Source organism: Mirounga leonina, unplaced genomic scaffold, assembly GCF_011800145.1.
Source record: "Mirounga leonina isolate KUSES-001 unplaced genomic scaffold, KU_Mleo_1.0 Mir_357, whole genome shotgun sequence".
Lineage (NCBI taxonomy): Eukaryota > Metazoa > Chordata > Mammalia > Carnivora > Phocidae > Mirounga > Mirounga leonina.
This window is the reverse complement of record NW_023270702.1, coordinates 8,223,763-8,251,618: the sequence shown is the minus strand read 5'-3', so window position 1 is coordinate 8,251,618 and position 27,856 is coordinate 8,223,763. Positions and strand designations below refer to the sequence as shown.

General features: G+C 39.0%; 1 protein-coding gene across 1 annotated transcript in view; it reads left to right on the top strand.

The window, feature by feature from the left end:
- Positions 1 to 4,480: 4,480 nt before the first annotated feature.
- The window catches only part of COL25A1 (collagen type XXV alpha 1 chain), a 456,841-nt gene continuing 433,465 nt past the window's right edge, over positions 4,481 to 27,856 (top strand). Inside the window, exons 1-2 of the mRNA XM_035030134.1 lie at positions 4,481 to 5,357; positions 6,448 to 6,517. Coding sequence (XP_034886025.1) covers positions 5,061 to 5,357; positions 6,448 to 6,517 — 367 coding nt within the window. The 5' untranslated portion in view covers positions 4,481 to 5,060. The remainder of the gene's footprint in view (positions 5,358 to 6,447; positions 6,518 to 27,856) is intronic.

The following is a 27,856-nucleotide window of genomic DNA, read 5'->3' as shown; positions in this document are numbered from 1 at the left end:
ATGATGATTCCAGCTATTTATTTTGGTCAGGGAATCTTTCTAAATACACATAAGACATTGGAGGGGGCCTGGGTGGCTCAGTCGGTTGAGTGACCGACTCTTGATTTTGGCTCAGGTCGTGATCTTGGGGTCTTGAGATCAAGTCCTGGGTGGGGCTCCACACTCAGGGGGGTAGTCTGCTTGAGATTCTTTCCCTCTGCTACTCCCCTGGTGGGAGTATCTGCCTACTCTCTCTTAAATAAGTAAATAAATCTAAAAAAAAAAAAAAAATACACATAAGACACCGAAATTTTGAGTATGTGTTAATTTACATCCATCCTATATATCCTCTATTGATCAGCCTTTCAGAGGCAAATAGGAGTGGATGCTGCCTTTTCTAAAAACAAAAAAACAGAAAAACTCTTCTACCTACTTAAAAAGCCCTTTTACCTTCCTCATTTTTGTTTTCTCCTGGTCACCTTCTTTCTCACGTCAACTTCCTGCCATGTTTCTCTGTCAGACGTCTGTTTATTTCTCTTTTTCAGGGGCCTGGAGATTGGTAACAGTAGTACTAGCTGTAATGTTGAGTCCTGGGTCATGATTGTGACTAGGCTAACAGTAGGGAGGAGAGATGAGAGCAGCTTTACAACTTGACTGGTTATTTTTGAGTTGCACCAATGGGAGGCATCAAAGAAATAGAACATATTTTATTCTGCTTAATATGCTTCAATGGAGGGCATCCTAATTTTACATGTCATGGAAGAAGGCATATATCTCCAATTCTTTCCCAATGGGCATGTCAGTAAAATAGGAATGCATAAACATTTGAGACACAGGGACTGTTATTACAGGGCCTACTTGAGTTATAGGGCATTATAGTGGATTTAACAGTGCTTATGATGCTATAGCAGATGAAGACTGATTTCTTGTGATTAAGATTCTATTAGGGTCCTATTGCTATTGTACCATATTACCACAAACTCTGGGTCTTGAACAACACAAATGTATTAATTATAGCTTTAACGGCCAGAAGTTCTAAAATCAAAGGGTTAGTAAGGCTACATTCCTTCTGGAGGTTCCAGGGGAGAATTTGTTCCTTGACTTTTTCAGCTTGTAGGGACTTCCCATATTCTTTTGCTTCCATCTTTGAAGCTAGTATTCATATCACTCTGACCTCTGCTTCTGTGGTCACATCTCCTCTTATTAAGAGACTCTGTCTCTTTCTTATAAGGACCTTGGTGGTTACACTGGGGCCACCCACATGGTAGAAGAAAACCTCCCCATCTCAAGATTCTTAACTTAATCACATCTGCAAATCCAAACATTCCCCATTTATAGGTTTTGGTGAATAGGATGTGGACATCTTTGGGGTCTCCTATTCTTCCAATCACATACCTATTCTGCAACCAGCTGCTTGCCTTTTTTTACTACTGATATAAGTCTTAGGCAAATCAGAGTCAGCTGGACTGCATCATTTTTAGTGCTATTTTTACTTTTCGAATCCTTTTCCACATAGGAACCAAAACAACAACTGTGCCCTGATGAATCTATAGAACAATATGGGTTTAGATCCCCAGAGCTTTCTTGATCCATGCTTTCTCTGGGCTTGATGCAGAAAATCTATTGGGTTTTGAAATATTAGTGCTAATGACTGGTACATTTCTGGGGTATTGTGCCCACCAAAGAAATAAAGCAAAATGAATCCTCTGATTAAAGACCCCAAATCCACAAAATTCCAACTCTGTCTACTAAGATCTGACAGTTCTGAAAGCTTGAAAGAGTTGTTAACCTTCTCATGACCAATTTCCATAAAGCATGGTAGAAGAACACTGCATCATCCAAATTAAATGTGTGACCTACTGTCAACATCAGTCAACACACAAAGTGGCCTTTCCATTGAAATTTCAAAAGAGCAGTGCCTTACCCCAAAGAAAGTTCTTCATTCTCTATCTCCATACTTTCATTAGAGAAGCTGGCATGGAGAGTGTGAGGGGGAAGATGAGCAATGAGGAAGATGAGATGACAGACACCAGGTGGTGATTTGTAAGATATATTATTTCCATCCTAAGGACAATAGAAAATATTGAAGGAATTAAGGTAGATGAGGAGAGGAGGACAAGGCAGAAGTCAAGGGTTATTGGTGGTATTTTGGCTTGGGGACACCGTATAGATGGCAACTCCATTTACTGACATGGGAAACAAAGGAAAAAGTAGGGTTTGGAGGTAAGATGCAGGTTAAATTGAATTGCTTATGAGACATCCAAGTAGAATTAGCAAACAGGCAGTTGGCTATATAGGTCTGAGCTTGGGAGAGAGGTTTGGGCTTACAATATGGATTTATTACTCATCAGTTTATGGATGGTAATTGAGAGCACCACTGGAAATTGTGTACAAAGTTAGAAGATGGCATAAGATAAAGACCTAAGGAGCACCAACATTTAGAGAACAGGCAGAGGAAAACACCTGCAAAAGAGACAAAGGAATGGTTAGAGAGGTAATTGGAAAATCAGAAAGAATTGACATATTTAAAAAATTTATACCTATTCCTTGGAAACACGTTTAATCACAATTAAATGTGACTTGAAAATTGTTTCCTTATATATAAAATGGGGCCAATAATTCCTTACCGGCATCACAGGGTTATGAGGTTCAAATGAGAAAACCTATTTTTTTTTTTTTAAAGATTTTATTTATTTATTTGACAGAGAGAGACACAGCGAGAGAGGGAACACCAGCAGGGGGAGGGGGAGAGGGAGAAGCAGGCTCCCCGCAGAGCAGGGAGCCCGATGCGGGACTCGATCCCGGGACCCCAGGATCATGACCTGAGCCGAAGGCAGTCGCTTAACCAACTGAGCCACCCAGGCGCCCTGAGAAAACCTATTTGAAACAATTTTGTCAGGTGTTACACCAGTGGTTCTCAAGCTGAAGTTCGCATCAAAACCATCAGGAGGACTCCTTACAACACACATCTCTGTTTTTGAATCAGTAGTAGTAGTAGTTTCTGATTTAGTAGGTGTAGGGAGGGGTCCCAGAATTTGAATTTTGCGTAAGCTCTCAGTTGATGTTGTCAGTCTGGGACCACCCTTTGAGGCTACTGTGTAACACAACTGTAAGGAATTTTGCTTTTGCTTTTATAACACAATTCACTGTTTTCCTCCGATGTTGTGTCTGTTTCATCCCCTACTCCTTTTTCATTTCTGTATTCTCCATCAACAAATGAAACATTTTTACCCTGCTTCATACCTAGCAATATCTTTACATTGTGATGAGCTTAGTGCAGTATTTCCTTGATCGTTTACATTAATGAGCATCGACCTGACATTAGCTTAAGAAGGATAAGAAAAATATATGGTATTTCCCGTGGGGAGGAGGAGATAAGAAGGGACTTTTTTGGAGTAAAAGGTGAGTTTTTTTTTTTTCAAAATCAATTAGATGTAAAATGCTACTTATTACCTACTTTCAAAAATCCCATTAGAGAACTTGTAATTTGATCCAGAGGGCGGAGAGTCAGGTAAGAGGAAAAATTGACCTCATTCTTCAGTCCTTTCCTAAATCCTGAGAAATGTGTGTACCTCCATGCTCCCTTTTTCAATCCCACAAAACGGGGAATCAGGAAAACGCATTAGCACCCTAGAACAGACTAGGAACACCGAGCGGGGAGGAGACTCAGCCCCATCAAGACAGAAGGAAACTGGGGGAGGGGAGAGAAAACTTCCCCTAGTCGGACACTGCAGCGCGGCCGTGGGAAGAGAAGGGAAGTGGGGACATTTACCTCGGGCGTCATCAGACACTTCGCCTCGGGGCATGTGGGAATGTGAGGGAGGAGGGGGAAAGGTTGCACCACGGCGAGATCGCAATAGCTCCCGCTGCTGCTTTTGAGTGAAGATTTGGAGAGCTAGAGCTTTCTGCTTCACTTCTTCCCTCCTGGAGGCCATTTCTCCATATTTAACAGGGATAAAGAGGGGGCGTTGGGCCGCGTCAGTATAAGCCAGAGTTACCGCCTTCCCCACAGTGGACCCCGCTTCAGCCCCCGGCCCAGGCGGGAGATGTGGCCTTAGGGGACGCTGAAGTTACTCCGTGGAGGGGGAGGGGTCGCCAGGCTCCCCTCCAATCACGGTGGCCGTTTCCGCTATTTGCATGTATTATGCTAATACAGACCTCCCGCTCAGCTCCCTCCCGAGCTCTCCGCCCCCTTGGAGGGTCTCCGGCGGAGCCCGCGGGCAGGGCGAAGGTGAATACATTATGCTAATGAGGCGGGCTTCTGCCGGGGCTTTGGAAGGGGGGCGCAACGCTGCCGGAGCCCCGGGCTGGAGGCCGGGCGCCGGAAGGAGGGTCGGGGGAGGGACTTCGCGCTCGGAGCGCGCGCGCACTCACACACACTCACACACGAGCATCTCGAAGGGTATTTAAGGCTCGCACCCGCGAGGCTGCGGAGATACTTCGGGCAGCCGCGACTTAAGCCTGGCCACTCGAATTTGCTCTTTGGGTTATTTCGTTTTCCTCTCTCCCTTCTCCCCCTTTTAGCATCCCTTTTGCGCTGCGCTCTCGCGGTCTCTCTCAGCCTTTCTGCCTGGAACTGAATCTAGGTGGCAAACAGGTCGGCGTGCGGAAAAACACTGAATAGGTAGAAATAAGGCAAACTAACAGAGACGCAACAGGTCGGGTGCTCGGTGGCGAGGGCGAGCGGCGGCCCCTCGCTGCGCCTCTCGCGCTGTTCCTCGGACCCTGGGCGGCAGCTCTCGAGGACCCCTTCCGAGGTGTCCGTCCTCTGAGGGGCCAGGAGGGCCAGCCGGGAGCGTTTCATTCCGGCTTTTACCTTTTTGCCACCAGTCCTCGGGACTGAGGGTGCTTTTCACTCCCAGCTGGGCGGAGAGAAGAAAGCGGAGAGGATGGTCCACGGCTGCTGGTCTCGGCGCTGAGGAAAGCGGAGCTCCATCTCCGCGCCCCGGCTCCATCTCCGCCAAATAGTTGTGCAGCCACCCAGACTGAACTTTGGAGGAATCGTCCCTTTTCTTTCCTTTCAAGATTCTTGGAAGTGGTAGAGAGTGGGAGGCGAAGCCGAGGCAACTGATCCCTCCACGATGCTGGTGAAGAAGCATGCAGGGAAAGGTGGGGGTCGGGAACCAGGCTCTGAGGACCAGAGCCCCGCCGGGCAGCGTTGTGCCTGGACCATGCCCCCGTGCACCGCCCTGGCGGCCCTTCTGTCAGTGGTGGCTGTGATGTCTTGTCTGTACCTGGGGGTGAAAACCAACGACCTCCAGGCGAGGATCGCTGCTCTGGAATCCGCAAAAGGGGACCCTTCCATCCATTTCCTTCCAGATGGCCTGGATCAGCTCAAAGCAATGGTGCAAGAGAAAGTGGAGCGACTTCTGGCTCAGGTGTGAAAGGCTGGGGTATTTTGCACGTGGATAATATCTTGCACAGGCGTGATTCTGTGTACAGGACCAGCCTCTACCTTTACTGTATGCATACTTGGTGTGGCTGGGTGTGCATACGCTAGGCCACCTTCTGTGCTCACTTTGGCATATATTTGTATATGCACATCCTTTGATATCACCCTCTCTTTCTCTATCATCTTCCCTCACTCTTAACGTTTGCATGCTGAACATATAGGAAGGACTGAAAGAGGGAAGGGTGGCCAGAATATCAGGGTGGCATTTTATCTTTTTAGTTTTCTAGAGTGACATAAGAATCTTTTCCAATCTTGTGGAGAATATTCCTTCCAGTGATAACATCTGTTATGTCCTTCATATGTTATAAGAAGGTTAGGGCCATAGGTGTTATTAATACACAAATGGTAATCACTCTTTAAAGTGAAATAACCCTATATGTGATTTTTAGATTGATCATTTCCCACATTAAATGTTTTTGTTTTCAATGTTTAAAAAGAAAAAAAAACCTGCAGCTTAATTTTTTATAAAGGATGCAGTGGTAGGGGTGTTTATGAATGCAGAGCCATTGCAGTTGAGAGTTGAAAGGAATCTAGGTTACATTTATCACAACCAGGGAGGGCATTAGACTAGAGTTAGGGGGTTTTCTGGAACTTGCCCTTCCAACAGAGAAGCTGTTTGGCAGTGGTTGCGGCACAACGTGATGAGCAGTTGACCTTCATGTATAAGATAGTGGCTGTTTTAAAGCCCATAGCTTACCTAAAACTACAACATGTTAAAGCCAGGTTTTTGCATTGACTGCATATGCTTGAGCTGAGGGAGAAAGAGGAGGGTGGTGGTAGTTGAAGAATGGAGGAAGATATTGTACAAGTCTAGCAGTCTTTATACGGTGTCAGTAGTCATTTCTTTTTTTAGGGCTTGGGTACTATTACCTTTTGACTAAAGTCCAAGTACATATGTAAATGTTAGTTATGCAGGCTCTCAAATGCTGGTAAATCAAGCATATGACCAGAGAGTTCCTGAAGAATCCATTTCTCTACCATGCTACTGATGATAATATCCTCTTCTTTTCCTACAGAAATCCTACGAACATATGGCTAAAATAAGAATTGCGAGAGAAGCACCTTCAGAGTGCAACTGCCCAGCAGGTAAAATGGAACTTATTTAACAAGGTTTCCTCCATAGCAGAGCAAAGTCCTGTATCTGTCAAGTCTACCTGTAATAATAGTAAAGAAAGAATGCAGGCCCAACTTACTTTAATAAAATCAGCATGTCTCAGTCAAAAGAATGGCAAACAAAGCCCCAAATATTATTTTAAGCAGCATACCAAGGCCTGTTATGGGAAGACAGAGGAGATAATCATCAAGGAAAATACAGGCAAGATGGCATACAAAGACAAAGTTCTTAGATTCACAGATTGAAAAATATTCTTCATTTTTATTCAGGTTTCATGTATGTGGTGAAAAGGACTGCAGAACATGTTAGATTCTGAATTCTCTGGTGGCCAATATTGCATTAGTACAGATTTCCATTTGTTCCCTTTGACATATGGTTATGTTAGTAAATTACCTTAACTTCCACACCTGCTTTTATTCTTTTCTATCAAAAATGTTCTCTCTCCTACCGTATAGCTAACGATGAGGGCTGAAAGGAAATTAGTTCTTTACCTTGAGCTTCTCATTTCAAACTATTCCATTCTTGATGACTTCTCAGAAAAGGCTGTTATATCTTTTCATTTTTCTGTGTAGTGTTAGGAAACTGTATTAATGACAGCATATTAATAGAAGGATGGAGAAGAGAGACATCAATGAATAAAAACCCCTGTGTAATCATTAAATCTACATTCACAGACCTCTGAGGCTTGGTAGTCAGTCAACTGTAGATCTAACAGTTTAGGAGCCATTGAATGTGTCCACTGAAAAACATCTAGTAGATTCAACTGATGTAAGCCATGAAAATCTCCCATGAGTCTTTTTTTTTTCTCCCATGAGTCTTGAGATTTTTATTTCAGATAAATGTCGTTAATGCATTTATGAGCATTTTCATTTCTTCCATCATCACTTATAGAAAAATGAGTCTGTTATATTTTCTTTAATGTTCAGGAACATGATACCTAAGATACCTATATGTGGAAAGGCTAGATCCTGTATATTTACATATTCTGAGGTGTTTTTTTTTCTTTTTTTCTCATGATAACTTATTTTGATACAGCTAAGCTAGGCACCATGTTTAGAAGTTTCAAATGTCAACTCCTGGTTGTGTATCATAAAAATTTTATTATTTATGTTCTGCTACATTGTTGACCATAATGGAGCTATATATATATATATATATATATATATATATATATATATATTTAAGGAAGCCCTTTCAATTGAGAAGACATATACATTAGATAACAAGAAAACAAAGAGTTAATGTTTGACATTGTAGGTTTCATTTTTGGTTGTTTTAAGTTGGGAAAGACCTCAGAAGTTAGAAATTCAAGGAAGGCACTTTTCTAGTGCAGGAATTAACTTCCAACAACCTCATCAGCCTGTAGGGATTATTTAAATTCCCAAGACAGTTGGTACAGGACTTCACTGATCATACCACTTAGAGTCCAGAATTTTCTGTATACAGTATTCTTGTTAGCTATTTGAAAAGTACCTACTGTTTGATTAATAGGATTCTTAGTGCACTTGGTAAAAAGTAGAAAAGTGACAGCCACAGCACTGAGTTGTTTTTTGTGGTTAAATCTGCTTCATGATGTTTGATGTAAGTTAGTTGTTGAGGTCTAATTTGTAATCTGGAGGAAAGCCATTATATATATATATATTTTTAAAGATTTTATTTATTTATCAGAGAGAGAGAATGAGAGACAGAGAGCATGAGAGGGAGGAGGGTCAGAGGGAGAAGCAGACTCCCTGCTCAGCAGGGAGCCCGATGTGGGACTCTATCCCGGGACCCCAGGATCATGACCTGAGCGAAGGCAGTCGCTTAACCAACTGAGCTACCCAGGCGCCCGAGGAAAGCCATTATAGTTAGAGCTTACCTTATATTATGTTGGAGTATCATTTTGAACCATTTTCTTCTTAACGTATTAGTTTAATAATAAGTGGTGATTTTACCATAATAACACATAAATAAATGATCAGTGGTGATTTCCTTGGCTTTTTGTTGGCTCTCACTAATGGCTGCTTTACTTTCTTGCCACCACTAGAGCTCCACATTACATCAGTTTTCACCAGGTTACTTGCAAGGTAAACATTTGAAGGTGCACATTCTAATCTGTAAAATCAAACAGGTTTCCTGCTGACAAATCATTATTATAGATACACTTTTTTTTTCTGCTTGTGGAATAAGTAGACATCATCAAAATAAAGGCATTATGTTGAAAATAGTACCCTGGGGGAAAACTAGTTATTTTGAATTATGGTCGGTGAGGTATTGTCTTAGGGAATGAATGCCTGGCCAAGCGGATTAGAACGGAGATACAGAGCTTCCCACCTGGTTTGGCTTTAACCCTGGTTTGCAGTGACTAAGAGTTGTCACCCAGACATCTGTTTGTAGGGCAGAGTGAGACAAGTCTGTGACCTCAGCTCAGTTCCTGTGGACAGATGCCCACCCCTTGAAGTTGACACTCTTGTTGACAGTCTCCATCAGAGAGCCAAGGACTGATAACAAAGGACTAATGCTGTGTTGTTTGTGTTCACTTTAATTGCTTTTGATAGAACTCAGTCCCAGTGAGGTTTATCCAGGTAGGCTACGAGGAAGTCATAGAATTTATGGATTTTTTTTCTTTTTTTAACACAGGAAGGAACTTTTGTGGGAGAGGGATGGGAAAGACTATTATTGAATGGTTTTTAAGTATAAGGGAAGGACTTTCATTTACTCTTCCCAACAACCTTGGAAGTTAGGTATTAATAATCTCATATTTACAGATGAAGAAACTGGACTCAGAGAAGATGACTGACTTAGCATAGCAAAGGCAGGGTCAGGATTCATGCCCACATCTGACAAAATCAAAAGCACAAAGTCTAATGAGCAGTAGAGAATGAATATAGGTTTTGGAGGTGGACAGATTGGAATCCTGGGTTTATTACTAAATAACCATGGGGCCGTGGTCAAACTTCTCATGTTCCAGGTTCCTCATCTGCAAAAACGTGGATCATACTACCTTCCTCAGAGACTGATAATTTACCTAAAATGTGGCTTCTTTGTGGTTATTCATTTTAGATGATAGCAGTTATTATTCTTTTTAATATATTGTATACTACTTAACTCTAATCTGGTCCATGGAGACACATGATATAGGTGGGAAAACTGAGCCCTGGAAATGTATATAGCTTACTCAAAACCCAATGGCTAGTTAATGGCAGGTTTTGGATGAGAATGCTATGCTTAATTAAGCAAATATATCTGTAGATCATTCATGCAGATAATCAAATGAGTCAGTATCTCTTAGTGCTACATCAATGGAGATTGGTTCTTTGCACATATTTATATTAGTCTACTAAATTATTTTTACCAAATTTGAAGGAAAAACTTTTGACCTTGTAGGTAAACCATGATTGGAGTAGATAGAATTTGTGCTTAAAAGAGTATGAGGATATGTCTCTACAGCTTTGATACCAAATGTTTTCTAAAAGAAGTGCTTCAACTGTCTGACTCATTTTCACACTTACTTTTTTAACAGCTTTATTAAAGTATAATTTATGATATTTACCCATTTTAAGTGTCTGAATTAAAAAAAATTTAAAAGACAAATTTATGGAGTTGGGCAACCATCACCATAATCTAATTTTAAATCACCTTCGTTGCTCCCTGAACATTTACATTTACTTTTTTCATGGGCTCAGGGGAAGCTCTATTTTTTGAATCTTTGCTTTAAAGAAACCCTAAGATAAAATTTAAAAAGCCATACAAAGTGAAGCTCTGCTTAGCATAATATTTGAGTTAGTAGTAGCTGAACCATAGAAATTCAGCTGGCATCTGTGGCTTAGCCTCTGTAAAACTTAACACTCATAGGAGAGAATAAATTGGCTGTTTGCTATGGCTAAAGAATCCTGTTTTGGGTTTTGTTCTTGGAGTCCTACATAAAGTATGTATAAACCAGGCATATTTATAGGAGGGTCTCTATGTTCCAACTGGTAAAGAACACTGGGAGGCAGGCAGCCAACCAAAAGATGTTTAGATCAGAAATATTTCTGTACCCTACTCATCGGTAGTAGTGTTGTTTGCCCAGGATATTAGATATAAGAACCTCTATGTTGTAATGGACAGAGAATGTGGATGGGCAATAAAGAATCCAGTTATAATCCTGGCTTTGTCATTAACATGTTATACAATCTTGGGCAAATCATTTCCAAGAATGACTTTTATAGACTCCATTTTCATAGCCCCAAAATAGGAGTGTTGGACTAGAATGATTTTCAAGTGCATTTGTTGCTTCTCTAGGTATAAAGAGCCTGCTGTGTGCCAAATGTTATGCTTGATACTGGGAATATGCTGATGAACCAGACACACTTGGGGTCTGCCTTCATGGAGCTTACATTTCAATGAGGATGACAGGCAGACGTTTATTTTTATGTGACATGAATTTACAGTCATGACAGGTGTGACCAAGAAAAAGAACTGTGTGCTTTGGAGCACGTGCCCACAATTTTTTTCATGTACATCCTAAGGACTTTTTTGTTCTGTTCTTTTCTGGGGTGAGGGGTAGGTGGGCGGAGAAATTCACAGTAGGAGAAATCATAATGTAAGAAAATCTGGCTTTTGATTGCAAATAAAAGCTCTAGCAATGGATAAAAACTGCTTTGCATAACCTCACCTGGCTTTTGGCTTTCCAAGAACTTACAGTCAGATGAAGGTTCACTGATACCTGATTTACCTATGCTGATACTTAACTTTTCAGTCTTGTGGTAAATAGGATGGTGATTTATTCTTCTATATTTTTTTCTGAAAACAGCGAGATTTGGGTTGAATAAGAGTCAAAACTTCCTGCCTGGTGGTACCTTCCTGCCCGAACAGTGCCCCTGGACCTGGCTCCTTTCCATTCACTGATAATGATGAAATGGAGCACAGCTAGGCATCTGCTTGGAGAGTTTGGCTAGAGATAATAAAGATATACTAAATAACTTTTGAGGTCCTTACACCCCCTGCAAGTCTATGAAAATGATTGTATACAAAAAAAGAGTAAATGTAGGCAAGTAAAAGTACCTCTGACTCATGTATGTGAGTGATAGAAACTCCAGTGCCTGGCTTTGTGGCATCTTCTCAATTTTTGGCAGAAACAAATGTTCATTGTAGCTTTAAGGTTGTGCACCTTTTCCCATCGTATGAGAAGACCTTTATATTATCTTGCTAACAGAACTTTACTTTATCCTATAAAACTTGTATTTCCTACAACATGGTTTTTCACTTATGCTGTACATTTTTCCTAACCAGCTGCACAATGAATGGAAAGAGTGTATCAAGTAAGGGCATAATAATGTGTAGATTTTCAATTATGTAAGGTAAAGAATAGTCAGAAATGGTTTGCAGAAAGAAAGCCAATTAAAATGCTACAAACACTATTTAAATGAGAATAGCAGGCTTTCCTCTCCTTTGGCAAAGCCAGACAATACAATGCGACAGCCAAGCACCTCAGCGCATTCACGTTAAATGGCTTCAGTCCTAATGAGGACAACAGTTTGGGTGTAACACTTCTAGTTGGCCCAGTAATGACAGCTGGCAAAACGCCCCGTCATCCAAAGGACCAGGGACAAGTGGCCTCTTGAAGCAGTGTTCTTGGTTCTTAGCTTCTCTTCTGTTTTCTCTTGTCTGAAAGGTACTAAAAAGCAAGTTCTTCAGGTCTTCTTTTCCCTGACTTGCCTGGGTAATTCTGTTTTTCCATGAGCTGGGAATTACTTAAGGAAAGGGCATACATTCTACATAGGGGTTAATGCTAGCTCATTTGATGAATGTGTAGATAGGAGTAGCCTCGCTGGGCCATAATAACCTTTTACACTTCTGATTGGTTTCTAACAGCAAAGTCAACTACGTGGCATTTAAAAAAACCACTGTTTGAATGTCAAAATAAGGTCTAGGAATGAAGAAGGAGGGTATCCTCTCATAGACAAAATTAGGTAAATGGAGAGCTGGTGGGGAAACATGGCAAAATAATGAGGACTGTTTTACATTGGGGGGCATTTCCCGCTTCAGGGGGAACCTCACTAGATACTCATCAAAATAACATCAATCTTTGTTATCTTGAGAGGAAACCATCTAAAACCTATTAAGAAAAAGTGTTTTTATTCCATCCCACAGCTTTATACACATTACTTGGTGATTTGACGGAAGCTGAGAATGTGAAAACAATGCATGGGTTGGTCTGGGCTTCAGGCTGTAGCCCAGTATGTGACGGCTAAGCCCAGAAGCATCCCCACCCTCCCCGATTTGCCAATATGGGTGAAGTTCCATGCTGTGGTTTAATGAATCATAATAGTTAACACGTTTCCCCCCCCCAGTGTGTGTTAACAATGACTGTGGTATACCCGCATATTGAGTTATTAGATATGTATTGTTTCATTTGGGATATGTTCAGCACTCTTGCAGTTAAAAAAATATTTTAAATCGACTCTTAAAAAACAAGAATGCAGAAGAGTGGGAAACAGAAGTAAGTGGAATTGCTTACAAGTTAAAACTGAGCACTTTTCATTGATACCATACATTCTTTCAAAGGACTATTCTGTAAGTCATTTAAATACAGGATTCCTTTAAGAAAGGCCACCAGATGGCAGGCACCTTCCCTCTGTGACCACAAGGAGGAGGAACTGAGCTGAAGGAGTGGGACTTCTGTTAGTTCCTTCCTGGTTAAATTCCTAGCTGATTTCTTGACTTCTGTTTGCAATGGAAAAGATTAATGGAGGAAGCCAGTAATTTCTTCCATCTATATTTGAAGACTAGAATATCCTATGAGCTTTAAGATATTTAAAACAATCTAGTAAATTTCACACTTGTATTAGTCAAAAGTTTGGTTATTTTGTAGATAAATTCACAGATATGAACTTGAGGCCAGTATTCCAATAGCTAGAGTAAATGAATTAAATGTAATTTCATTTACCAGTTGGGGATTTTGTGCTCATCTTTTGTAATTTCTCAGAATCAAGAATCATTTGGAATCACTCATGATTTTGACATCTTTTCATCTGTAGTGTCCATTTCAACTTCAGTTACCATATGATAGTTGAAATGTGTTTCTTATTTTTCTCATATTGTATTCCTTCACTTGACTGCTTAGTCTGATTGCCAGGAATGCCAAAAACTGTGTCTGTTCATTTGGATATTAATAATTTAGATTTTAGAAACTCTGGGCTTCTGGGTTATATACACAAAGTTTTTATTCTTGTATTTGAAATGTGGTCAGCACATATTTAAATACAATTTTCACATTTAGGCTAAGTGGCTGAGTAAATCAGATGAATTGTAGCCAACTCTAGTTTGCACATTATGGTAATATTGAGAGTCAGAATATGTCTGACTGGAAGTAGGCTGGTTATGGCAGGGGTAGAGTCTATTTTTTCTTTCTTTATCAAAGAGTTCACATGTAAGGGGATGAAAAGGGGAGGAGGAAAGGAAAGATTATATTCCATAATCTCTTGGAATCATATTGCCTTACCTTCATTTTTAGCAAGCCTGGTATTTTAGAGTTCTTATTATGATGGAAAGGGAGTCAGAAGAATTCTCCATTATAGCTTTGTCTCCAGCATTCTGTTTGGCTTCTTGTAACAGTGAATGGGAGAGAAAAATCTTTTAGGAGTCCCTCCTTCAAGTCTGTTACAGGGCTAGAATTGTGTTCTTATTTTTGATCCTTAAGATGCTAGAATGAAATAGCTAGCCTGGAAAATTGATATAGTTCTTTCCCAGCATTCCTGTATCTTAGGTCAGTTCTGACAGCTGTCAAAGGTAAACTGTTTGTATAACCCTTCTAGGAGTTGTGAAACTCCAGTTTGTGTCTCAGGGACTCTAGAATCCAGCCGGCGTTATTTAGAGGTACATGATAGGATCATAAGGTAAAGCATTTCCACAAAGCACACAAAAAACCAACTTTTGACTTTAAAGTCATGCTAGAAATGCTAAAAAACTCTAGGGCTAAGTGAACTTTGGAAAACTAAAAATCATTTTTTCCTGAAAGAATTAGAGCTCAAGGTCCGAGCAGATGAAGCTACAATGGAAACAAGCTTCTTAAATAAGTGCCTTTCTGGGGATGGTTATCAATCTGGTTGAGGAGTCAGATGAGTGAAGTGGGTCAAAGATCAGGTGATTTTTGTGGGCAGATCCTGACCCTAACTGCTAAGTGGTCTCACAGTATAATTGTATTCTACTTCCTGAGGGAGTGGTTGGGAGTCCATATTTACCAATGTCATTTTTGATCTCCATGGTCAGGGTTCTGGTTTGTATCTGTGTACCTCTAGGGCTTATTGTAGAGTTCTCCACAGAAGATTCTCTGTAAAAGTTCATATAATGGAGATCTGTCAACTTGACCTGGTTGAGGACTTTTACTGTGGTTTATCTCTTTGCATGCACTAATATTCTTATCCCCATGGCTTTTTAACATTTTCTCTGAGGACTTTGTGAGCCATAATGTATTAAAGCTAATACGAATCTTGGAGATCAAGTAAAGTAGTTCAGGTGTTTTCCAACGTTTCTTAAAGAGGCTGAACTGTTTAATCTTATGAGGAAACTCAGTAAATGAAATCACATACAATGTTAGCTACACTGATTGACTTCAGAGGTCTGAGGGGACAGAGGCCAACACCCTACATGCTCTTTCTTTCTGCTTCCCAGCCCCCTCCCCCAGTGTAGCCCCTGACGTATATCCAAAGAACCTTAGGACTCCATAAGATACCGACAGAAAATCACTGGAAGTCTGATCCCCAGTGTGATCTCTCAGCTCCGGTGTCTAAGGATACCATATACTTGTTAACACAGAACTCGCCTCTAAAATTCTCTACCTGGAAACATTACGGGGAAGGAATAGAATCTAGAAATGACCATTAATGTAATATTGTCTCTTTCTGGGTTGTAGCAGTCCAGCAAAGGGAGTATAATAATGGTAGGAGCACTGGAAAGCTGGGGAGGTGTGCTGTGTGACTGAGCATGATAATGTTCATTGGAAAATCAGTATCCCGCCTCATCCTTTTTCTTGAAGTCACTCATTTTTTTTAAGCCTTCAAGTCACAGTATTATTCTTGTTTATTTATAAGTTTTCTGTGCTTTTTCAAATTTCTTTCTTTGTATTTTTATTCTTTGATTCTAGATATTAACATGGGGCCTTATCACCAAGTTATGATAATCCATTGCCTTTTAAAATATATATATTTAAAGCAGTTGGTTTTTTAACTAATGGTTAATACTTAGTTTATAAAGTAATATATGAAAAATAACTATCCCTCAAGTAGTATACTGTGAGAGAGTTGTTATTAAAGATGTTTCTAAGCTCTTTGAGACTTTTTTTACTTGATTTGATTTTTGTGTGTTAAACTGATAATGTTTATGTATTAAAACTGAAATTTACAGTACAGTGAGAATATATGAATTGGACATTCATGTTTAAATAAAAAAGGGAAAAACTTTAAGAATTAACAACAGTATTTTATCCAATAGTGAATGATATGTACAGTACATTTCACAGAGAAAGTATAAATCTGGCTACAATCATACTGTAACAAGTACTGCAAAAGGCAATTTTGAAAGGCAATACCCTACCTCCCATTGAAATGAATGTCCACTGTCATCAGCAATGCTATTTACCATTTGAGTAGCTAGTTGTGGACAGTAAATTGGCCAAGTGCAACACCTTCCTCAATTGTCTTATTGGAAAGATAATAGAATGACACAGCAACTATACAAGTGATTGAGCTTTGGTGAGCAGTTTATTTTCTCTTTAATACATAGTCTCCACCTATGGACTTCCAGGAAGTCTTGGAGGAGAAAAATGACTTTTCTTTTTTTAATTTAACTTTAGTTATTTTTCCTTTTAAGAGAGGACAATTATCAGTAAAGCAGCAAAGATAGGAAGGCTGACCAGGTACTAAATGTTGGAGAGATCATATGTATCAACCAAAGCTCTCATAAACTGGAAAAAAGAGGTTTAACTGAACAAACTCTATGGTCTAATTTACTTCCCAAGCCCTACAGTTATGCTGACAACTTCCCAGGAGTTTAAGAAGCAAGACTGACAGTGGTGGCTTAGTACTACTATACATGTTATGCATCTGGAAGTGTTTAATAAAGGAAAAGCTCTAGCATTGAGAAAGTGCATCCATAAAGAAACCAGGGCTTTTATGTTCTTATATATAGTTTCCTTCTGTGCAAAGTTATTTAATGCTCTAAATTTCAGCTTCTTCTGAGGATACTTTCCTGATATTGGCTTGGTTCTACAATCAAGTTCTGTATGAGGAATGCTATGAGTTGGTGGTAGAATTTATGTTACCATTTTTACAATATTAAGAAAGAAATTAATTTATTTTTATGTCAAAACCATCCTTGAGAGGTCTGAGGTATACTTCCTGTTTTCTATGTGTGAGCCAATAACACATTAGATTCATAATGTGTTTTATTTTTTCAAGCCTTTCATGTGTTTGAGCAGAAAACCTTTGCTTCCGGTATCAGTCCTCAAGCAGGAAACCCAGGTAGAGGGATTTTCTAATCAATCACACTTATCCCTTGTATCATTCATCATTTTTCTCATCATTTTCAATTTGTTACAAATTTCCACTTTTATCTGTGCCATTAGCATTTTGAGCATTCACACAGCTTTCACAGTTATAGGATGTGATAAGATGAACAATGTTCATTGAACTCCTGAAAACCAAGAGCAAACATAGCAAACACACCCATAGCAAACACACCCATGATGCTCTGTCAGGCTCTCAGTGAACAAGCATTGCCCTGATGTGATCTGTGATTGGCAAACAGAGTAGACAGGCTTGTCTTTGGGATGTAACTATGTATCTATGAAACTACAAACATAGAGGATCTTCTATGTTCCTAAATGAGAACTCACGTTCGAGTCAGTCCACTCTCCTTTCTATCTTCCCTCTCTCCCTTGCCTTCTCTAGCATGAATAAAAGCTCTATTTTGCCCGCATTCTATTGGTGACACTCTGCTTAGCTTATGGACCACCTCTAATTTGTTCTGTCAGGGGCATTATCACCCTTGGGTCTCAAAACATCTATGCCTTTCCTGGGCAAGAGCTATTCTTATGATGAAATCCAGCAGCATAACTGAGGAAATAATCAATGGTAAAGGTCAGTACTTCTCCCAAAATTCCAAAAGGAACTGTTTTCTCAAAAATTACTGTTAAAGATAATTTTCAAAAAAGGTAAAATCGTGACTTTCATACAGATATAAAATGAACATGTGTTAAAGATTTTACTTAAATCATTAAAGAAGAAAAAAAAATCATTAAAGAAGTAACTGATAAGATTTTTTTATTATGTTATGTTAATCACCATACCTTACATCATTAGTTTTTGATGTAGTGTTCCATGATTCATTGCGTATAACACCCAGTGCTCCATTCAGTATGTGCCCTCTTTAATACCCATCACCAGGTTAACCCATCCCCCACCCCTCTCCCCTCTAGAACCCTCAGTTTGTTTCTCAGAGTCCATAGCCTCTCATGGTTTGTCTCCCCCTCCAATTTCCCCGCCTTCATTTCTCCCTTCCTACTATCTTTTTTTTTTTTTTTTTAAACATATAATGTATTACTTGTTTCAGAGGTACAGGTCTGTAATTCATCAGTCTTACACAATTCACAGTGCTCACCATAGCACACACCCTCCCCAGTGTCTATCCAATAGTTTGGCTATTGTGGACATTGGTGCTATAAACATCAGGGTAGCCAAACTATGGAAAGAGCCAAGATGTCCATCGACAGATGAATGGATAAAGAAGATGTGGTATATATATATAATGGAATATTATGCAGCCATCAAAAGGAATGAAATCTTGCCATTTGCTACGACGTGGATGGAACTGGAGGGTATTATGCTGAGCGAAATAAGTCAATCAGAGAAAGACATGTATTATATGATCTCACTGATATGAGGAATTCTTAATCTCAGGAAATAAACTGAGGGTTGCTGGAGTGGTGGGGGGTGGGAGGTGGGTGATGGGTATTAAAGAGGGCACATACTGAATGGAGCACTGGGTGTTATAAGCAAACAATGAATCATGGAACACTCTTTCCTGCTTTGTCAAAGATCAGTTGGCCATAGAGTTGAGGGTCCATTTCTGGGCTCTCTATTCTGTTCCATTGACCTATGTGTCTGTTTTTGTGCCAGTACCATACTGTCTTGATGATGACAGCTTTGTAATAGAGCTTGAAGTCCGGAATTAGGATGCCATCAGCTTTGCTTTTCTTTTTCAACACTCCTCTGGCTACTTGGGGTCTTTTCTGGTTCCATACAAATTTTAGGATTATTTGTTTCATTTCTTTGAAAAAAGTTGATGGTATTTTGATAGGGATTGCATTAAATGTGTAGATTGCTCTAGGTAGCATTGACATCTTCACCATATTTGTTCTTCCAATCCATGAGCATGGAATGTTTTTCCATTTCTTTGTATCTTCCTCAATGTCTTTCATGAGTATTTTATAGTTTTCTGAGTACAGATTCTTTGCCTCTTTGTTTAGATTTATTCCTAGGTATCTTATGGTTTTGGGTGCAATTGTAAATGGGATTGACTCCTTGATTTCTCTTTCTTCTGTCTTGTTGGTGTATAGGAATGCCACTGATTTCTGTGCATTGATTTTATATCCTGCCACTCTACTGAATTCCTGTATGAGTTCTAGCAGTTTTGGGGTGGAGCCTTTTGGGTTTTCCACATAAAGCATTCCTAGAGATGTATAAACTACCAAAACTGAACTAGGAAGAAATAGAAAACCTGAACAGACCTATAACCACTAAGGAAATTGAAGCAGTAATAAAAAATCTCTCAACAAAGTGATAAGATGTTTTAACTAGTTCAAAGGAGAATATAAAACCAGACACATTTATAGTTCTAGAATATTGAAATTGATGTGTAAGTGGAGGCAAAACTGGACTTCTTCCACAGTGAGGATGGGATGTCAATTGCACTTAGAAAGAATTTACATGTCTATGACAAGAGTTATTTTGCTTTGCTATTAGGTATCTACAACTTACAGTTTTAAATAGCTCCAAAAGAATCAGAATTAGGTAAGTGGGATGGGCATGCTTTAGCCAATGCACAGTTTTCCACTGAAACACGTATTTCCTCCTACCTTACTAAAGCAACTTCACAGGAAAAAATTCTTAAAGTAAGCAAAGAAATTTTTTTTTCTTACTCTTCAGTGTAGTAATGGTTGTTTATTAACCTGTCTCTGTCCCTGTTGTTATCTTATGGGTTATACGGTACTTAATTTTCTTAGTGTTGCTACAATTCATCATTTAAAGGACGGTTCCTTTCACTTTAGCTTTATATACATGTATATACTAGTATGCACTAGCCCCGTGAGGGTTGTGCTGATTGCTGGGACTACAGGACTGGCACGAGTTGCATGAGTGGACTTTAAATTCATAACACTGAATATTTGTTTAAGGTAACAGACCACTTTGGAAGACTCAGCCTCTTGTATTTCAGTATCAGGGAGTAGTTTCATTAATATTAAAGAAAGAGTTGCCAACCTTACCTTTGTGTTTGGGGATACTGTATCCAGGCAATTATATTATTTATATAGGCTTCTCTGCTGTGAGCATGTGGTTGCCTCTGGGATTTTGTGCTGCTATTTCAGCCATTTTGGCTTTGACTTCAAATATGTACTAGTTTGGCTTTTCCTTGGGCACTCCTATCATATTCATGTGTTGCTGCTTCAGATGACTTGTCTTTAGTCCATACTCTAAGCTATATTTGCTTATTCTTTGCCAGTTGTCTCTTCTGTTGGTCCCTACTTATTTGATCTCTCACTACCTCTGCTGCTACCAGCTCACAAGTTTACTTTATTTACTAGCACCCCAAACAGCTCAGCCTCAGCGGCCCAGGCATGTGGATGCTTTTCTCTGCTCCCACCTGATTCAGTTGCTAACACCTTTTGGCTCAGTCCACTGAGATTTTGTCAGAATAGCTGAAGCTAGATAATGGCCCTTCCTATACATTCTAGAAAGAGTATTTTAGAATGGCAGCCAGAGATGGGCGGGGATACATTGTAACCACATGGTTATTGGTGGTTTTTGGAGAGTGATATTTACCTTCATTCAGAAGCAGCTTATGTTCTGGCAGTTTCATATTACTAGGTAGGGGAGAGTGTTAATTATAAATATTAAATATTTTAGATATTAGTATCTAAAACTTACATATAGCGGGTGGTAACTGACTTCTGGCATTACCTAACTCCAGTTGACGTAGGAAAGACGTTAGGGTTCAAAGCCGACGACCAAGAAAGAATTCTTGAGATGTCTTTGGTGTAAAAAGGTGATTTTATTAAAGAACAGGGACAGGACCTGTGGGCAGAAAGAGCTGCAATAGGGTCACGAGGAGTGGCCCATCATAAACTTTCAAGTTGGGAAGGTGTTAGGGATAGCGTAAGTCTCTAAGGAATTTTGGAAGCAAGGTTTCCAGGACCTTGAGAGGACTAGCTATTGTTGGGAAAATGTCATTTATTACTGTCTAATAAAACCTTAGTCATGAGACCCTTCAGATATATATCGGTGGGCCATATGCTTGGGGGATGATTGCCAACACATATCTTGGGGGGTTGAGAGATCAAGGAAGTTTCCAAAGGAATTTTTATATGTTAAAGTAGATTTACAGGATCCTGGAGGAGGGAGGGCTCAGGCTAGGATTGACTTTTGCCCTTAGCAAAGTACTGACATCGAAGCAGTTGAGTCCCTAGAGGAATGTCACTCTGCCTATTTCAGGGACTTGTCAATGGGCTGTAGATGGTAAGGAAATTTATAATTTTTCTTCTACCTTTGTTTCCCACATCACAGTCATCTCTGGCAAAGGTGAAAGGATCATGTGTATAGCAGTCTTTTGAAAGTTTTTTTGTTCACTTAAATGATACAGTATTTATGATTAAGTATTAAATGATAAAGAGATTTACTACAGGCAAGACCCTGTGCTGTGTACCTTACTATATAAAGAAATAGTAGGCTACAAAGCTCTGGTGGAGGAATAATGGTGCCAGATATGTAGACTGAAGACTGAAAGAGAAGGAAAAGCTACAAAAGTATAGCCTGTAGCCAACTGTATCTAATTTTAATGGATTTAAAATTACAATGGTAATTGTTATTTGAAATCATAATTCCAGTTCATTTACTTTCACAATTTCAGAAATAGCAGCATGTTATTAGAGAAGATGGTGTTTGAATTTATTTTACTTTCTTCTAAGAAAATTGAGAAATTCTCTAGTGAATATTATGATACTTTGCAGAAATGCAAATGGCACCTCAATTAAATGGTTTTTCTGAAGAAAAATGATTTCTGTCAGTTGTTAGGTGAAGTGCAACATTTTTAACCCCTCCCCAGGCTACCTTTCATGGCAGTTATTTTTAAGACTTGTAGGTTCTCTTGAGCATCAGTTCAGATTCTATGACCATGTTTTCTAGCGAAGACAGAATCTCTGGGTCTTGGCTAGACTCCCTTGGGTTATAAAGAATAGAGATCCATTCAGGTGGCCTTAAGCAATTGTGGTACAGGGATTGTCAACTTTGTCACTATTGACATTTTGCGCTGGATAATTCTTTTTTTTTTTTTTTTTTTAAGATTTTATTTATTTATTTATTAGAGAGAGAGTGCGAGGACAGGAGAGCGAGAGCAGGGTGAGGGGCAGAGGGAGAAGGAAAAGCAGACTCTCTGCTGAGCAGGGAGCCGGACCTGGGGCTCTATCCCAGAACCCTGAGATCATGACCTGAGCCAAAGGCAGATGCTTAACTGGCTGAGCCACCCAGGCACCGCTGGGCTGGATAATTCTTTATTGTGGGAGGCTGTTCTGTGCATCGTAGGATGTTTACCAGCATCCTTGGCCTTTATGCATTAGAAGCCATTTGTACCCCTCTGTTTCTACAACCAGAGATGTCTCCAACATTACCAAATGTCCCCTAGGGGTCACCCCCAGTTGAGAACCTTTCTTTTAAAGATATCCCATGAATAAGGAAGGCAAGAATAGCAAGATCGTTGCTGGCTCCCTAGAAGAACAGGAAATGGAGGGTGATCAGAACTTTCAGGATATATTATTTTCCCTCAGCAGGAGGCATTCAGTGCAGTGCTCTCTGGGCTTAAGAATTTATCTCTGCTGGGCCGCCTGGGTGGCTCAGTTGTTAAGCGTCTGCCTTCGGCTCAGGTCATGATCCCAGGGTCCTGGGATCGAGCCCCGCATCGGGCTCCCTGCTCAGCGGGGAGCTTGCTTCTCCCTCTCCTGCTCCCCCTGCTTGTGTTCTCTCTCTCTCTCTCTGTCAAATAAATAAATAAAATCTTAAAAAAAAAAAAAGAATTGATCTCTGCTTCTGCTACCTTTGTCAAGGCTGCTTTCCTCTGTTGTCTTTCTGCTGCTGCTTGTTTGTTGCCCTCTGGTCAATGTTGACCCCTTTCTTTGTGTTTGATTACACCATTGTTGTTATTATCAAAATAATACATAGGCCAAGAAATGCAAACATTTGAATTAAAAATGGTACACAGTATCTCATCTCTCTCCAGAGGAGTCTAGTGTTATTTGTTGCTTATCTTTCCTACACAGATTGATTCACATCATTGTTTTTAAAGTCTGTAGAGTAACTCTATTGTATTAATGTACCACCATTTATTATTCAATGAGAAAGCAGATCACTTTTTCATGTTCAGATGCTGCTTCTTATTTCTGGTTCTCCTGTTTAGCGAGGAAGATTTCTTCAATTTCTACTTCCATTCTACACAGCCTCAAACTTGTTGACTACATGTATTATTGATGTGTTGTGCTGATTACAAATCTCTAACAACTGCTCTCAAAACAAGTCCTGATTTGTAGCAATTGTAGATTTTTGGCGTGTAAATATCCTACCAAGGTTGATTTCAAGTTAAGGAAGTGACCTTAGGAAGTGATAAGTTTGAGTGTTTATTAACTTTGCTTTAATACAGTTTATTTTATTGTAAGTTCATATAATTAAAATTACACTAATGATTGCGTTTAACAGTGGGCTTGCAAAATCCTGAAAATTGAACAATTAGCTCTCCTGACTCAGCTTCTAGCACTCACTGGCTTTAATTGTCTTGTTTCCATATAGAGTGTATTGTGTTGTTTTTAGTAATGTCGTCTCCAAAGGCTGATGCTGCCTCTGATAGTGTTCAGTGTTGGGAGGGTCTTTAAAGGTTAGCTAGATCTACATTGCGTCTGCTGCTTGAATTCCCTCAGTGCCATTCCGGCTAAATGTTTATTCACTTTATGATTATCTCTTGAATAAACCATTCATTCTTCAGACTGCCTTGTTAACAAGCGTCATCTTCTTGTTAGGTTGATTTTATCTCCTTATGAGCATCCACCATTTGATTTTGTACACCACCATCCTCACCCTACATCATAAAAAATAAGTTGAATACCTCTGTACTATGACAACTCTTTAAATGCTTGAAATCATTTACTATATTTCCTATTGATGCTTTTATTTTTTGGAATCATTCAAGTGTTCCAGTTTGCCTACTGCATTCTTAAAGTGTTGAATATTGATTTGAATAAAAGCTCCGATAGGTCCTGACTGGCAAATACAAGAGGGGGAGGGATGAAAATTTCCCTAGTTCTAGATAAGGTACTGCTAACTCATGTAGCCTGAAAATTACAGGAATTTTCTTGCTGGTCCCATAATCGTATTTACCAACACTGAGTTCAACGTTGATGAAAACCCGAAGTATTTTTTTATGTATGTTGCTGTTAAGTCCTGTCTTCCTTTTATTGTACAGGTCTTTTTTGTTTGTTTTTGGAAGAGGAAGGCAAATCAAGACTTTATATTTATTTTCACTAAATTTTCCTAAAACGCAGCTCCAGCCTTATCAGGACTTGTCAGGATAATGATTTTTAAAAATAAATTTCCAACTCCTCTTGGCTTAATATGATTTAGGAATTTGATGAGCTGACCAACAGTGCTTTTTCTTGATTCTGTGTTGAAATGTCTGAACATGAGAAAGTTCATAAAGAGCCCAGTGGCTTTCTAGTAGTCTTTCACTTTTGGTTGCCATCAATCTATTTCTGAGCACCTTTGAAATTGTCTTTCTACCAGTAATCCATCCACTCAGGGGTCTTTGCTGTATTGCAGTTTGTCCAGCTGTGTTCCTGAGAACACCATTTCTTTTTCATGTTAACAAATTTTCTGAGGAAAAGAGTTTTCAAGACAAATTAGAGACACACTGGGTTAAATAAATAAAAGCAGATTTATTCACTGTAGGATTTTTATATTGTGAATCTCTAAAATGGGGAATATAATGTATCATGTTTTCTAAACTTGTTTGGTCATGGAACACTTTGTTCCTTTTAGAAAAAATAATATGGCTAAGAGCAAATTGTTCTATGGGTTGACATAGAAGGGTAAAATACAGAGAAGCTGTTTGGAGGTTTTCAGAACTTTAGCTGAGATTGTCCGAAGTTAATTAGGAAAGTGGTTTCCAGCTTGCAGGAATAGGGTTTGAGGAGTTTGTAGAAAGGAGATGGAGGAGAAGGAGAAGCAAAACATAGTGTAACTGGGGAGACTCCAGGTAGAACTTAAGTCTAAAGCCGGAAGGCAAACTTAAATGCCAGGCAAATAATACAAATGTATGAGGTTTGTTAGATTTGAGTATTCTATCGTCAGATTGGGGTGTTAAGACCCAGCCAAAAGCATTTAAATATATTTTTAAAAAGCACTTTGCCAAACAAAGCAAATCATTGTGTGTTATTTAGTTTGGTCTAAGGGCTGAACTTCATGATAGCCACTATCTAGCTCAACCACACACAGAGATGCTCTTTTCATTTTTGGAGAAAAATTGAAGAACTTATGTTTTATATAAACTTCTTCCTTTTCAATACAATTATCCCGTCTCATTAATGCTGTTTAGTTTTCTTTGTGATACATTTCAGGGTATGCAGACTATTATTATTAGGATATTTTTCTTTCCTTAAAAATCTGATTTTTTCCAAAAAAAATAATATGATCTTTATCTTTTGTTTCTTTGATGATCCATTATGGATAGAGCAGTAATAATAGAACTTAAGTAGTAACTGGACATAATTAGTTACAATAAATACTTAAGGTATATCAAAGCCTTTTATGTAAATTCTGTATCAAGTAACCTAATAATATACAGCTCAGATGAATATTCTCAAGACTGCAAAGGTAAAACTAGAACACAGCAAACTTAAAAAAGCTTTTCTTGTAAAAGTAGAAAAAATAGTTTCTTTTTTTTCTTTTTTTTTTTTATTCTTATGTTAATCCCCATACATTACATCATTAGTTTTAGATGAAGTGTTCCATGATTCATTGTTTGTGCATAACACCCAGTGCTCCATGCAGAATGTGCCCTCCTCAATACCCACCACCAGGCTAACCCATCCTCCCACCCCCCTCCCCTCTAGAACCCTCAGTTTGTTTTTCAGAGTCCATCGTCACTCATGGTTTGTCTACCGCTGAAAAAATAGTTTCTGATAAAGGTAGTATACATTCCTTGTGACCCATGTTAAATCTCTGTATGATATTCATATGGATTTCCCATAATTTAATGATTTCTCTCTTTTTATGTCTCAAGTTTACTTTCAGGGCTTTTATAAATAACTTTGCAGTGAATAATCTAATATATAGGTCTTTGTGTGCATTGCTGATAATTACCTATAAGTGGAATTGGTGATTCAAAGGTTATGAACATTTGCACAGCCCATAATGCATGGAGTCAAGTTGCACATTGGAAAGTGAATCCAAGTGCTGATCTGTTGGCACCCTCACGGATGTTGTAGGGAGCTCTTGAAGGGGTGTGATAGAAGGACCATATAAGAAATTAGCAAATGATATTTACGATATTTTAAACTGTTCTTGATTCTATAAATAGTTAAGTGAAATCTTTTCAGAATTCCTTCTAAAGTCTGTTCATTTTTTCACTTTTTAGCTCAAATCAGTAATGTTTTGGTGGGTACAGTCTTCATATCTTTTTTTTTTATATTTTTCCTTTCATTGAATGCACCAACTTTTATTTTTTTTTTCCCACTTCTGGCTTCTGGTTCAGTTTTTGTGCCGTAGAGGGAAGAAATATGGTAGTCTTCTAAGTACGAAAGAGTATTCTAATTATAATAATCGTTCTTGACACACTTTTTCTATTCTTGAAGTTTTGTTCTGAAGGCTTTGCAGAAACTTTGGTTTCTGTTGCTCTTCTTCTTTGGGGAGCTGGATTTAAAACCCAGTCAGAAATCCATCAACATTCTACTGTATTTTTTGGAGTAGCTGAAGAATCGCTTAGTTTGAACTTTAGTGTTCATATAAAAACACGATTTCCTTGAGAGATTAAGTAGTTTTAAAAACATGAAGCAAAATATGATTTAACTGTGTATCACTCGTTAGTTTCCTTATTGGGTTGGTTTTCCGCTGCCTGCAAGATGGCGTATTGACATAACCCATAAGCTCAGCTAAGGGAATCTATGATTATATTAATGACAGTGGATTTGATTGTAACTTAGAAAGAACAGTCCTTGTTCTAAGGGTTTTCAAGGAAGTGAAATGTTTGCAAGGAAGAAAGTTTAGTAGCGTGATTAGCAAATTGCTTACATTGCTGTAAAATAAAGCTATCGTCTTAAAAACAAAACACCCTATAGAGCTCTCTTTACTTTAGTGGTGCTCCTTATTAAGTAGCTGGATAAAATCTTTTAAAACAGTTTTTTTTTGGGGGGGGAAATAACCAGATTATAACCATTTAAGAACTTGGAAGTACCTTTTCCTGTTCTTGAATGCTATTGAGCTTCCTGCTTGCAAATATGGTTTTGAGCAGATTATTAGTGGTAAACCACCATTAAGTTGCCCCTTTAGGTCACAATCAGCTCATAACCACATGCCTTCTAGAATGGACCACCTGGCCACCTAACATTCTAAAAGCAGCTTGAGAGGTAGAGTGCTAGTTATTCCTTGCAAAATTAGAGCTTCTACTGTTTGATTAAAAAGAAACCTACAATGTCAAAGTAACTGCTCTTCCCATCCCTCCAGCTTTTTAAAGTACCTTATTTATTTGGAATCTAGGTTTTCTTATCATTTTTGGAAAAGAGAGAAATTTTAAAAATATAATAAGTTGATGTCAGGAATTTGTTCAAGATACCAATTTTCAGAGCATAACAATGTTAATTAATAGCAACTTCATACTCTGTAGTTGCTTGATTGCATGTTTAATAATCAGCTGTTGAGGATTTCAGGTACAGTTTGGGTTCTTTGAGTTCTTGTGACTAGTATTTTTCCAATATTTCTTTTTTTTTTAAGATTTTATTTATTTATTTGAGAAAGAGAGTGAGAGAGAGATAGAGAACATGA